This window comes from Alosa sapidissima, chromosome 8 (genome assembly GCF_018492685.1).
Source record: "Alosa sapidissima isolate fAloSap1 chromosome 8, fAloSap1.pri, whole genome shotgun sequence".
NCBI lineage: Eukaryota > Metazoa > Chordata > Actinopteri > Clupeiformes > Clupeidae > Alosa > Alosa sapidissima.
The window spans coordinates 4,252,517-4,267,374 of record NC_055964.1 but is presented as its reverse complement, the minus strand read 5'-3'; the positions used below and the strand labels follow the sequence as shown (position 1 = coordinate 4,267,374).

The 14,858-nt window shown below is 42.7% G+C and overlaps 2 protein-coding genes across 2 annotated transcripts in view; one reads left to right on the top strand and one right to left on the bottom strand.

Annotated features, from left to right (window-relative positions):
- Positions 1–1,242: 1,242 nt before the first annotated feature.
- Positions 1,243–3,857, bottom strand: si:dkey-1k23.3 (heat shock protein 67B1). The gene is made up of 5 exons (XM_042101273.1): positions 3,628–3,857; positions 3,141–3,532; positions 2,819–2,882; positions 2,531–2,648; positions 1,243–2,004 (listed from the first exon to the last, which is right to left on the bottom strand). The coding sequence occupies exons 2-5, from the start codon at positions 3,514–3,516 to the stop codon at positions 1,396–1,398; spliced, it is 1,167 nt and encodes a 388-aa protein (XP_041957207.1). The 5' UTR covers positions 3,517–3,532; positions 3,628–3,857; the 3' UTR covers positions 1,243–1,395.
- Positions 3,858–5,039: 1,182 nt separating this feature from the next.
- Positions 5,040–14,858, top strand: part of LOC121715348 (coiled-coil domain-containing protein 60-like) — a 46,649-nt gene continuing 36,830 nt past the window's right edge. The window contains exon 1 of the mRNA XM_042100979.1: positions 5,040–5,343. Within this exon, the coding sequence (XP_041956913.1) occupies positions 5,050–5,343 (294 nt within the window). The 5' untranslated portion in view covers positions 5,040–5,049. The remainder of the gene's footprint in view (positions 5,344–14,858) is intronic.

The following is a 14,858-nucleotide window of genomic DNA, read 5'->3' as shown; positions in this document are numbered from 1 at the left end:
TATATTTCATCACCACCAAACACTCCACCAGATCCCCAGGATCCCCAGCAGCTGGCACAGAAAAAAAAAATTAAAATTAAAAAGCAATCTTCCACGACATCCTCTCCAGTCTGACATGGAAATGTTTGTCTTGGCTCCATCTACTGTATGCTGTGTGTGTTTTAACTTACTAGCTTTGTGTTTTTGTGTAAAGACTGAGGGACATAAAAATCAATGCGCCATTGGCCAATAATTAATAAGGTCAGCTGTGTAGCAGAAAGGGAATTATTCCCTTATTGGCGATGTATTGATGCTTTACTCATTGTAAATATTTAAATCAGTATATTAACCAGCCTGGTCATGGGAGATTATAAGATTTTAAGAGGTCTTACAAAATGATGTTTTCTTTCTTTTTTTATTATGTGTGGTGAAGATATATTCTCTTCAAATGAATGAATTCAAGTGAATGAAATTTTACCAGACCAGATTCTACAAGATGCCTTTGTATTGTATGTACATGCAATAAAATTAATAAGAATAAATAATAAAAAAAATCTCTCTCACTACCCTTTCGCCTGGTGTGTGGTCACATCTGTGTGTTTTTGTTCTGCACTACTCAGCCTTGTTTGGGAAGTCTTCCAGCAGGACGTGATTTGCCCAGCAGCCAGTAATTGGGTGGCAGATTAGTGAAAGGCTTATTTAAGACGGCTTGGCTTGGCCAAGGGCCCCTCGCTAGGCTACATGTTAGCTGAGAAATAGTTGGTGGGTGTTTCTGCTACAGTGATCACCGGGTCCAACACAATTACTAAACAAGCCCTGTTTTTTTAATCAAGGTATTTCCGAAAGTTCCTCTAGCTTTTTCTATGTATTTAAACAAATAAATGGTTTAAGTGTAGCTGCATGAGGGTATGTGACAGTGTCTCGATGTTTTCTGTTGACGACAACAGAATCCTGTACACTGAGATTGGATAGTTTATCACTGCTGGCTTGTGAGAGGTAGAAGCTGATGGATATAGATTAACAGTGGCGTTTTGGACCGCAGTGTCTCTATGCTTATATGGGCACGCGTCCAACACGGCCTGATGAAATGTCCAGCCGTGGAGCTGCTCCTGCTGCTGCTGTGTGATATGCCAAGATTATGTCAAAGCTGCTATCCAACACACTCATGATAACAGATAATCCATCACAGGTTAGGCGTTCATGGGTTAGTAATGACCAACTGCTTCTCATGGCCCCTGGAATGATTAACTGAACACATACGTCTGAAGTGCTATTGTTTTATTAGTGCATCACAGTTGCAAAATTACAGGGTAGGTCATGTGGTGGTGGAGGCTTGGGCCAGGTTATGTGGCATTAAAAATCAGCAAGGCGGTGTGTTTGTTGTCTGTCAGGGGTCATCATTTCCAGTGTGTGCATCTACTGGGCTTCTTGTTCTTGGGACATGTGACTCTCCAAGACTTCCTGTTCGGGGATGACAAGCTCCTGGAACTGTCTGGATTCGGGGGCCTGCTCTCCTGATGTCACTTCCTCTTCCGAGCCCTCTCTGTGAAGGCCTCCCTCTTCATGGCTCTCCCCTGTTGTCTCACCATGTAGTTGTTGTTGTTTTAGTTGTTGTTGGTCCTGCTGCTTCTGGACTTCGCTGTCCTGCACCCCATCACCAGATTCCTCCTGCTCTGAGGTCAGTGTGTCAGGGGTAGCCGGTGCCTCAGACAGGTCTGTGAACTGATCCTGGGCCTCCTCCCTGGCCCCTCCCTCTTGTGTGTCTGCCTCTCCGACATCCTCCCCGGCCTGGCTATTGTTGGAGCGTCTAGACTGAGAAGCGAACGGTCCAGAGCTGAATTCGGCCAAGGCATGGTCCGCTTGCCGGCCGTCAAGATAATTCGCCTCCTTGGGCTCCCACACGGGCCTTGTGGGTGAGGTCGGAGAACGCTGATTGCTGGCGAACGGAGGACACTGACCCTCCCTCTCTGTCCTTGGATCTTCTTTCTTCTCTACTGTTCCTGGTGAGCGAGGCTCCTTTTCAATCTGTAAGAAAAAGATGCTTACCCATTTACTTTGAGTAGAAGGTTTGGTGATATGTGATGAAAGCCAAAACCAGAGCTCTTTAATAGTCAACCCTAGGCCTGTAATCGAAGGTCAAGAAGCTTGCAAGTAATAATTGACTCAGGAGTCTTACTGTATGTCTAAGTCTTCCTATGTAGAGAAGCAAGGCAGACTACTCTGCTTAATCTTTGTGAATAATTGCAATGTCTGAAAAACTAGGCTGATTCTCAGTGAGAGAAAATAAGACTTTTAACCATACCAGGTGCACACATCAGAAATCCATTTGTACAAACAAAAGTGAACAAATTCAGTTCAACTAATGGAAGGACTGGCATTCAAAACAATCCATAAATGTTTAAATGCAATTAAAAGGCAAAATTCTAAAACCTAAAAAGCTATAAACATATGTGGTGAAATTGATTTCAGAAACCAACACCAATTCTGAACAGGAGAAGCCAGTATCATAAAGCCAATTGCATATTTCAATTAAGCTCTTAAACTGTTTTACCTGGACAGGGATAAACATCTGTGGCTGGGGTATTTTAGGCAGTGAAGCCTCCACCATCAGAATCCCATCACCAGATAGAGAAGAGCGAATAGTCTGAGATTCTATCCCAATGGGGAGCCTGACAGGAAGTGGCATACTTGGTTACAGTCTGAATAGACTTATATTAGTAATGATAAGTAGAATTAAACTGTCCTTTGCTGAATGTTAATACTGTTACAAGGTGATGTTGTAAATGTATTTGGTCAGTGTGATGTAAAATGACAGTTTGCTACAGTAAGAAACACTTACTTGTATTTCCTGGTAAAACTTCTAGAGATGAAGCCATGTTCATCCTGTCTCTCCTCGTGTTTACCTTCCCATGAAATTAATTCCCCACATCAATACACATAAATATTAAGCAATAATATTTAATTTAAAAACACACCATTTATTTTATAAGCACAAACATAGGTAAACTAAGGATGCGTCTGTCTGCCATAGTTAGAAATATATAAAGACATGAATTAATAACTAAATAAATTAATAAATATACTATATAGAAAAAAGTTTGAAACCCTGATGTATGCCTACATGATGTAGCCTACATGCTGACTGAAGTACAAAGTCTCACCACTGATCTCCAGAAATCCATCTTCTGTAATTCTGACTGAGAGTTCCGTGGGGAAGAAATGGTTGACGTCCAAGCTGACTGTCCACCTGTATGGTTCTCCCCTCACCTCCGCTGCCCTGCCCCAGATCTCCCGCTGAAGCTTGGGATGCGTGGGGGTACAGGGCTGAGTGCACCACATGTATCCGGGCCAGGAGAGCGCCGCCAGCTTCCGGGAGACACTTTCCATCCAACTCAGATCGCCAGGCGTCAGGAGAGGCGACAGGCCAAAGTTCTGAGTTGACATGTAGCTCGGCTGCCACCCGGTTCGCAAAGGGTACCACGTCGCATCGCGGCAATACTGTGGACGGTTTGATGACTTTGTGCTACTGTCGGCCATGACGTGCGTAAAATATCTGAAAAGAAAATAGAGGAGGGGTGATCAGAGAAACATAAAAATAGGAGGATCGAGGTATTGTTGAGGATCGAGATTCTTATGCTATAGTCTCACAGGTCGTTCCTTTTCCAGCAACTTCAATGCCGTGTCCAATTAGAATGGATCAACGCAGCGCAGGGAATCACCTGAGGATCAATAAAGCCAGCGGGTTTGCTGGAGCGTAGCGCAGCTGGGAGAGATCCCTCTGTCTTTTTATACAGCTCTCCCGTCTGTTCGGCTGCTTATTAAGCGCTAATGGTTATCCTATGCGATGGGAATGTTGGACCGAGGTGACGGCTCATGAGGCCGAGCTGCTACCGCTCTACTTTTTGGACGCCAGGCAAAGGGACGCTAATTGGCTGTATTTATAGCTCCGAAGAGGGAGCGGCAAATAGCTGTTGGCTGAGTCGTGGTCTTTGCGGCTGGGCTGCATCTCATTGGCAAACGGCCTCTTGAGTTCCATCACACATTAACCATCGTTATTATTCTCTGAGATGATCCGAGCTGTGTGTTTTTTTAGGGAAGAAGTGAGAATAAGAATACCTTTATTGTGTCATCCATTTGCCAAATTGCCATATGCAAAAAGCACAATTGTTTGGAAGTCAAGTGAAAAAGATACTCCCTGAATTTGTGTGGAAGGCACTTTTCAGTGGTTAATTGGGAGAGAAGCTATGCACTAGACGTGAAGTGTCTAGTTGTCGTAAACAACACAATAATTTTCAAACAAACAACACAAGGCTATTAATTGGAGATGGGTTGTGTCATAACAGACCATTAACAGAGAAAAGCGCGTCTCTTGATATTAATCAGTTTCAAATGTCTTATAGGCCTACTCGCCATTGTTTTACAAAGACAGTGCCAGAAGGACATTATTTCACTGAAATTACACATATTTACAATTAGGACTACGTACGAGGTCAAGCCCTTATTCATCCTATTTATCCAATTACTTTCATTTTTCCTGGAGTTACACAAATGCGCAGTTGAAAGCCAGTCGACTGTAGAGAAGAATGCATTAAGCCCTGGGGGCCAGCTGCGCTTTCCACATGTAGAGAGCATATTGTTTTCTGTGATAAAATAGCCGAAGTAGCCTATAGCAGAAATCTCACAATGTATGCTTAGCCTATTATATTGCAGTTATTGTGAACAAGACTAAACAAAAGCCTACTGTACATGATGGCGTTCGTAAGCTATAATGTGCGTGGGAATTTGCAAAAGATCACATTCTTTATAAGTCAAGGACACTGACAAACACGCTGGACGTTCAAAGTTTTGGGAAAATAGGACGTCCAACTTGCAAGACTGGAGGCAGGCCGTTTAGACGCACATTGCATGTTATTCGTTACCAAGGGAAACGGAAAGCGCCGACACGTAGTTCAACATAGATGGACAACTGCATGTGAGCAACTGAATTCAATCCTGTTTTCAATTTGCAACAATTTCTTTAAAGCTCTGAATTTGAGAAGTTGCCGTATTTGCTTGTACTGATGCGTCAGAATGGATGATGGCGCGGTTTCTCGCGACATAAACTTTGATCCGCGTGAGTTTGTAACAATAAAGCCACTTCCAAGTACCAGGCCGTCGGGAGAAAAGTTACAAGCGCGGAGCAAGACCGTATATGTCACCTGCCATGACAAACAGGTGTTTTGGGAGAACTACCGCCGCAGACAGCGACAGCTGAACCGACAGGGCTACTGGGCAGCGCCCTGGAGATCCTACGAGGAAGTTGGAGAACCTTTGTATTTGGAACCCAAAAAACTGATCCTTTCTTCGCTGGGACAGCTTGACGAGGTAAAGTCAACCGATGCTTCTTTTGAATATTTCTTCTTATGGTGATTTTATGTTTGTTTTGTGTGTGGCTTTACGGGACAATAACACCTGATGCTGGAGAAAAATGGCAAACACGTCAGTGTGAGAAATGGGAAATAGGGCTGGCTTCATTAATACAGGTCATACAGGCTATCTGAAATATTAAGTCGACCAACTGGGTAGGAATAAAAAATAAATCTCTTTATGGTACGCATTATGATCTGAATTGGGAAAAACATTTTGCAATGTTTTTCCTGCTTAAAAATAGTCACTTAAACAATTTTTTTTAAATATATATTTTATTTTTATAAAACCGTTGCCTGTAGGCAACATTGTAGGCCTACCATAATGGAACACATTAAACTATGTATGTTGTCTTATACAAAATAATAAGGCATATTTGTTTAGAACATGTTTATTTATTTATTATTTAACCAAATACATAGAAAACAGAATTATGTAGTTTTCACTATTATTTTTTTTTTTTCGCAAAAAAGTCAAATAAAGTATCATATCATATTCACCCATTGCCCACAGGCAACATTGTACCATTGTGGAACACTATCATAACCAAATCATATCTTCAAATTATAATGTAGATTATTTTAAATGACTGTTTCTTAAAATTAAAAGTTCACATTCCTGAATTTGCATAAAGACATAAAAGCATAATACATAAAAGCATGATAGAAAAGCATGTTTGGCGAGGTCTCTGACCATGGTCCTGAAGGGCTTCACGGAATTGTGCCGGAGTCAACTGCGCAGGCAGGAGTCGGGCAGGATTCCGCCATACACCCCAAAAATTGTGTTTGAAGATGAAGGACTCTATGGCCAGAACCACGCTGAGCAAATTCAATGGGAGTGCGCAAGGTTCTCTTTCCTCAGATCAGAGATTTGATCTGATATGAGTGATAGGCGTCGGAGGACCAACGGGCCGAGAGTTTTGAGGGCTTGTCGGACAGACCGTTATTTGCCGCAGTGATGGCTGCACCAATCCTAAAAGAATGAGTTGAGTAACGGTCTGCTGGGATTCCGACTTGCGTTAGTGAGCTGCCTTTGAAACCAAAAGCAAGTGACGGAGCGTCCGTCGTCTGTAGCAAAGGGGGGGATCTAATGGGGATGCGATAGAGGAACAACTTGAATTAAGACAGCCAGGGCACCTGTCGTATATGGCAGAAGGAGATGTAATGATGATGCAAATGCCAATATATGAGTTCACATTCAAAACAGCGAACTTGTTTGGCAAGATCCCTAACCAGGGTGAAGGAGTGCTTAGCAGATTGGTCAGACCACCAGCTGCGGTGGTGGCTGTACAGGGGCGCACAGCTTGCTGTTGCAGAGCTTGGGGTCAGTGCAGGGGAGTACAGCTTTCAATAGCAGAGCTCGGGATCAGTGCAGTGGGAATAGAAGACTGATTTAGTTGCTGATGCTCATGGCATGTGATTTGAAGATTTGTGAGTGATTTTAACATTCCAAATTACGATCTACAATTCTACTGTTTGGCAAGATCCCTAGCCAGGGTCATGGAGTGCTTTACATGGATCTTGCAGGAGTGTACTACGCTGGCAGGAATCAAGCAGGATCCATGTGATCACCCCAAAAAATGCAACCCGATTGAAGAGACCCTGGCTAGGACCATGTAGGCTATAGATAAGGTGACATGAACGGTATCTAATGCCCCTGGAGTATTTGAGCAAGTGCTCGGGTAGACCCTTATTTGCCTGAATGAAACCTAAAACGGTCTGTGCCAATACCAATATGCGTTGGTAGATATCCGAGTTGCCCTTAAACCAATGAGGGTTACATGTGCCAATTGTCAAATATATGCTATAAGGGGAACTTAGACATAGCATGTACACATGGTCTGAATATAAGGATAGTTACTGAAAGGTGATAAATTACAGGTTACAGGTTTCTATTTTGCTGTATTAAGTTTGTAGAGAACACTGAGCTACCTAGCATTATGGTAGCCAATCTAGAGAATAAATATGAACCTGTAGCAAACACTTTAATAGAGGCAGTTTGCATTCAAGAGCATGAGAAGAAATTTAGAGAATGAGAGCAAGCTGCTAAACTGGAGTAGGTTAGGCATTGACATGTAGATTAGTACAAGTGAAGAGCCTGAAGAGCCATTTGAAGCCAAAACTGATTAATGGATGTTAAGAAACCCATGCTTGGCAGAGTCTATGGCTCAGCCAAATTGCTCTGGGGGGATCGTGCAGGAGTCACTGTGCAGGCAGGAGTCAGCAGGATCCGTGTATACAGCCCAAAGATGAGGGCAACTAAGGCACCTTAAAAATGAAGCAAAAGGGTTTGTAAAGAGCAAAACATGACGAGCAGAAAGAGAAACTAAAGTTTCAATAACGTCCATGGATTGACCTGGGTGTGATCTGGAAAACATTGTTAGAAGGATGTGGTGACCAGTGTTTCCCACAGAATTGAAATCCAATTGTGGTGGTTGGTTTGCAGAATTAACTTGAATGGAACAGTTTTTTACAAATTAGCACAGCGTGGTCATGATGCTAACCAGATTTAAGCACAATTTAGTACAACCTGGAAAATCATTGTGTGGTGATCAATGTTGATATTGTGGTAGGCCGCTACAAATAAGTCAATGTATGGGAAACACTGGGTGACCCCATGGGTGGTGGCACCAATCCAGGGAAAGAGGGGTGAGGGAGAACCAGGGACGCGGCCCCTGGCTGGGGAAGAGACACGGGCATGAACGCGGTTCGCGCCGGTGGGAGATGATGGGGAAAGGGGAAAGGTAGCGACGCGGTCGCTACAGGGGAGGGGGAGGAGGTTGCACAGCACCCTGGGTCTGCAAAGAGAAAAGAGGGGAGGCTTGATTAGCTGGAATAGAGAAAAGAGACCGCAGGAGTGGAAAGCAAGGTAGAGGGCTGCACGCGGGCACCCATAACTTGCTGGGTTGACAAAGCATGTTGGGCGGACAAAGGGAGAGACGCCAGAGGAACGGAGCTCCGCACTGCAGCGCAGGTGCTCTGTTGATTGGTTATAGCAGGAGGGAAAGAGAAAAGGATTGAGTATCTGCTCAACACTCTGAGGAGAAGCTTCAGGAGAAAATCGGGAAAGTGTTGGCCTTGATTTGAAATTGTTTAAGAATGTAGGTTTCATTTTAGCCAACACCTGTCAAGCAATTCAAAATGAGCGAATTACATTTAGCCACAAAGTACAATGGAGACGACAGTAGTCTAGTAGTTGTAGGCTGTTTCTTACAACATGCTTTGATGATACAGGCCTAACACCCCAGGATAGAGCATATAATTACTGTACATAGAGTTGTGATAATTGAGTTTGAGTAATCCAGGGACAGCAATAGCGCCAATTTAGCAATATGAGGTGCTATGGAAACCAGGAAGTAATTAAAATACTGAAGCTGTAGCAAGAGAGGTGGTGAGCAGCACATTATTAGAGAGGATTCCAAGGAACAGCAGAGCTACACACTGGTGTAGGTGCTTGCATGGTCAGCTAGGAGTGTAACAGAGCAAAGCTGCACGCAGGTGTAGGTGCTCCCTTGGTCAGCTAGGGAAGGCTTTAATATGCTGGTACTCTCAACACAGAGGAATGCGAAAAAAACTCCCAAACACTTTAAAGGAGAAAAAAAATTCCTTCCTTGCCCTCTTAGCAATGAGCGACAGAGCAACAGCTCCTGTGTATCAGCTGCCTTACGGCCAAAGCCGGCATTGAGGTGGGGGTAAAAGCGGCAAAACTGACCTCAACTCCGCATCTCAACACACACGCTCACACACAGGGCCTCCATATTGGCGCATGTCTGGATCAGAATGATACAGATTGTTGCGGCACAGAATCTGGCCAAATGACAGTTCATCTAGGTGTTCATTAAGGTTAGCATCATGAACACCGCAGCGCAATAGCGTTCAATACTCATGCATATTAAACGCCGAGATAAGACTCTTTAAACAGGCAAAGTGGTAGCAGTCAGCAACATGTAGCTGCGTTAGCTGTAGAACGCAGCTGGGTTGGTTAGCCGTTTGTCATGTAGGTCTACTTGTTAACTTTAATGAGCTAGAACCCTGTCACAGCAATTGAGCCTTTAAAGTTATTATTGAAATCATGTAGCAGGAAATAGCCTACAAGCTAAGCTAGAACCCACTGCATAGCCCACGGTGACACACACACTGACTATTGCAGGAGTAGGCTAGGTAATTTTAGCTATATAATTACCCTTGACAAACAGCAGTAGTTTGTAGCATAGTAAGTCAACAATTTCATGTGTAGGCTAACTTTTAGCCATCTGTAATGAGGGAGAGCTAGTTGACTGCTAAAACAAACGAAGTGGCAAGGATGTAACCAGAGTGCGAATTACCCCACCATAATTGGGGGGTACTGCTCCTTCACTTCTTCTGACCATAATGGTCCATTACCATATCAATCCCCACCGTGATCGCCAAGTGCAACATGTGTTGTGCAACACACATACAAGGTCTAAATGTGCGACAAACTGATAATCAGTAGGCTACAGAATATCTCATTGTTTTTATACTGTATATCCAAAAGAGAACTGTTTTGATCAACTCTGCCCTCTGCCCTCATCGTGTCGTCTCCCTGCGGTCTGCTCACAGCTTTTATCCTGTGCCTCTCCTGTCTGTTGGTCCTTAACACATATGACACGAACAGTGTATAAAACCTAACTGCACCTACACTTTTAATGTAATTGTTTGTAGATAGAAAATAGTTTCATTAAGATAGTATCAGGGTTCTCAGATGAAACTACATTTATCAAACTAAAAATAGGAAATAATAGAATGTAAAAACAATACCAACCAATTAAAAACAAATTCAAATACTAGCACATATTTAGCCTAGGCTACTTGGGTCTTTTTATGTTTCCACAGGTTTCACTGATGTAGGCTTAGCTACATCAGACCCTCTTGTGCATACTGGTAATATAAAAACACAGGATCTGTGCCAAACTAATTTCAAAAGGGCACAATAATTTATTCAAGATATAATGAGAATGACCCCCCCCAAAACTGATATTTCTGTCTCTTTGGGGGGTGTAGTACCCCCCAGTACCCCCTGTAATTCGAACTATGGATGTAACGTGTTAGAAGTTACAAGCTGGGACCCACGCAAAAACGGAATACAAGCACACTGGCTACTGAAACAAATTTGAATGACAAACTACTAAGAATAGACAACACGTTGGTTAACAAAATTCCAAGCAACTTCAAAGAACCCCGAAGGACAGACTGGAAGCCTGATTTATCAGAAATGTCACGTCAATATAACATGGCTGCTTGCAATGTTCAAAAGTGTGATTCACAGGATATTTAGCCTAACGTTACACTGACCTCAGTTCACCATATGCCTCCAGACAAGCAGTAGTGGCTACTCCGTGAGCCTGTAACCATTAACACACCCAATGCAACCGAAAAGTTGTTAGCTAAACACAGACAAATAGCAAAACAAGTGCCTTCATCTAGTAGGCTATAGCTGCTACGTGTTTGTACGGAGCCCCGGATATGTCATGGGGAAAAAAAATAATAAGTTGTGGCCACGAAATAGCAATTCGTTCCCACAAAATAATAAGTTGTGGCCACAAAATAGCAATTCGTTCCCACGAAGTACTAATTTGTGGCCACGAAATATTAATTCGTTCCCACGAAATAGGTAATTTGTGGCCACGAAATATTAATTCGTTCCCACGAAATAGTAATTTGTGGCCACGAAATATTAATTCGTTCCCACAAAATAGTAATTTGTGGCCACGAAATAGGCCTATAGGCTGTGCACTGGACAGCTGGATGAGCAAATCAAGCGCAACTCCTCAAACAGGAACAGTCGCTGTCACACAATGGACAGGGATATGGTAGAGTGCTATTTTAGGCTGGGAATGAAATACAAAGACATTTTGAAAAGCCTGGCATTGGAGGGATTCATTATTAGCGAGAGGCATCTCCACAGACTATTAAGAGCCAGGTCGCTGCACCGGTGTAGGTACGACTTGAACGTGTCTCTCTCGTTTGTGTTTTTTTATAAGGCGGCCGTGAACATTTCCATTAAAACATGCATCAGATAGCTGGAGGTGAATATTCACCCCCCCCCCCCTCACTCTCACTTTTTCCCCATCCTCATCTCATCTCACGCCTTCTACCCACACACCCATCACTGTTCCATTTCTTAGTTATTATTTGCATACACCGCACGCTGATGAAATCATATATCGGGCACTTCTATCTTTTGTTAAACGTCGCGTCGCAGAGGTGCACTGACCCGAGGACCTGTGCCGAGATAGATGGACGGTCAGGAGCAACGCCGAGGCTGATGGAGAACCGGGACAAATGAAACACTTGAATGAAATGAATGAATTGAATGAAACGTAATTTACAAAGACATTGTAAAACACTGAAAGTTAATATTTTGTCACTAGCAACCTACATCTGTCCTCTGTCAAGTACAGTTGCATTTACAGCTCTGAACAAAACCGTTCAAGAGTTATTTAAGGAGAAGTCGAACGTGCGTTATGTTTCATTCGTCCCTCCTGGCTGGGACAAATGAAACAGCATGGGGGACGAATGAAACATGCAGCTTAAATTATGTAAACTTCCCACAACTTCAATATTTGACAACATACCATGAATGGTACTTCAAGTATGTGTTATTTTAGATAGATTGCTGCTGGGCTATATGTCTTGGTTCATGTCTGTTAACAACTCATTGCCGTCATGGTGATACGCGTATTTCGCGGTTATGGAAATAGCATGCACTATGCCATTAATATAGCTAGAATAATGCATGTTTCGAATTATATAATGTTTCTATAGTACAAAATGTTATTTCACTCTGTTTTTATGTGGTTAAAGCCACCACACATCCAAATAAGTGCCCTTCATGACCCACAGGCCGTCAGTCTCCATAGGTTAACATGGCAAAACTCGACCCCCTACCTGATAGCCCCAAATATATTTGCATCTTTTTAAAACTGCTTTTCCATGTCTCACCTGCATAAAATATAGTATAAACACAGATATGTGTGCATTGACTTAGAATAAATGGGGTTTACTGCCTGGTCGGGACAAATAGGTGTTTCAATCGTCCCCCCATAGAAATTTAGCATTATAGGCTGTTTTGCATCCATTACAAACAAACATGCAATGTGAACGTCTGGGATTGGGGAGAGCACTAAATGCTCTACTGAATAAGCATGAAGTCAAACCTTTAAATGATAAACTTGTGACCATCAGAAATCGTTTATCGCCTGTAACTCCGTGATAACAGGACGTAACAGGAAGGCATTTGGCTGAGCAACGGAGGTTAATATGCTTTATGTTTTGTCCAAATGATGTCTGTATCATCGTTGCACTCGGAGAAAACCAGAATGTTTCATTCGTCCCCCGTTTCAATCGTCCCGGTTGTACCCTACTGCAAACCAGAGAATTGAGAGCTGGTGGGGAGTGATGAGAAAAGACACGACAGGCTTCTACTGGCGCTCGATTTGCTCACCCAGCTGTCCAGTGCACGTTAGATGATACATATTTCGTGGCCACAAATTACTATTTCGTGGGAACGAATTAATATTTCGTGGCCACAAATTACCTATTTCGTGGGAACAAATTACTATTTCGTGGGAACTAATTAATATTTCGTGGCCACAAATTAGTACTTTGTGGGAACGAATTGCTATTTTGTGGCCACAACTTATTATTTTGTGGGAACGAATTGCTATTTCGTGGCCACAACTTATTATTTTTTTTCCCAAAGACATATCCGGGGCTCCGTATGTTTGTGACACGCATCTCGACATTCAGCAGGAACGAGTGGGCTTTACAAACAGCTCTAATACAAAGCAACAAGAGAAGAACTAGGCTACCTCCCTCCAGTAGTTTCCCCACGCAACCTAGACCATGAAGGTCTGAAACAGATCATGGGCCGCAAGTTCTTGAGACAAGAGAGCAAACCGGTAGTCACTGCGAGCGGAGTAACACCGATGCTGATGCAAATAAATAACCTGACTGATTGAAGGAGGCGTGGCAAATTCCGTCACGCTCCTCCCGAACTTCCGTTTGTAAAACGCCATTAAAAAGCCGCCTGTGGGGCATGTGGCCACTATTTTGCATTTTCATTGGTTAGTTGTCCAGTTCTTAAAGAGGTATTTACTTCTTTTAGGGATGTCTCATTTTATTTCCACAAGGCAAAATAGGCTATGTTGCCTACAGGCAACACCCTACCATAGAGGGTTAAGTCGACCAACTGGGTAGGAATAAAAAAAAATCTGCTTGAGATGGCCAGTGGTACTATAATGTTTGCACTTGCAGCCGGTTGATGCATTCACATTTGACATGATGAAACGACCAGGGGTGATGCATTTTTTCCCCTTTCTTTCTTTGAACTCTTGTGGCCTTTCTGGGTCACTCCTTGGCGACATGTGATGTGTTGGCGAAGTCTCATTTTATGGCAGCTTGTCTCGCTTTCATTCATCACTGGAGCAGCTACTGCTGCACAGAGATCAGTCTCACTCTGCCCCCAATGCTCCTTTCGCGTTTATTCCACATAAACGTTGGACACAGAACGGATTAATGATGCATGCGGTGTCAGAAAACAATGCGCCACACACACACACACACACACACACACACAGAGGGAGAGAGAGAGGTTGATGTTGAGGCCTCACCAATATTATAACTTTGCAAGTATTAGAAGTTGATGCCATCACAAGCTTTTAAACTGCATGATTTGCTTATGAGCCATAGACATGGAAAGAAACTACAGTTTTGCAGTGAAATATGCAAAGGACAGTGGGGTTTTAGGGTGATCCTAGAATGATGGCAAGAAGAACATTGGTTGAGGGTTTTGAGGGTGAGGTGCTGGAGTACAAAAAAAGTCAACGTGTAAAGAAAAATGTGCAGCCCTGAAAGGAAGATACAGCATGCCTGCTGTGCCTTCAGTGTCTGTACACCGCACCGTTGGAACAGTCTACCACATGTCCTCAAATCAGTATCTTCTGTGACTGTTTTTAAATCATTGCTTAAAATTCATCTCTTCTGACTTTGTTCAATAACCATTGAGCCTGTGGGAACTGTGGATGGAGATCCTATTTGTATTATGTCTGTATATCTGTCTTTGTCTGGAGATATCAGCTGTAGTTGGTGTTGGAACCACCTTTTAAACTCTGTAGTTCTTTTATTGTAAAGCACTTTGGATGTACAGTAAATGTGCTATATAAATTTAATTTACTTACTTACTTACTTACTATACAAAAGTTACACTCCCACCGGATTTTGTGATGCTACTCAGCAATTAATGAACCAAAATTTAAGAACAACATGTCAGTTTGTTTGTGCCTACATGTACTTAAATGGTAACACAAAATGGTCTGGTGAAATTACATCTTTATGTGATTTTAGTTACAGAAAATGATCATAACTTTTTTTTTACCATAAAAGTCATCATCAAACATGCCTTTCTCAAAATATAACATAAAAAAACTCATATAGAAGTGTTTATATGCTTAT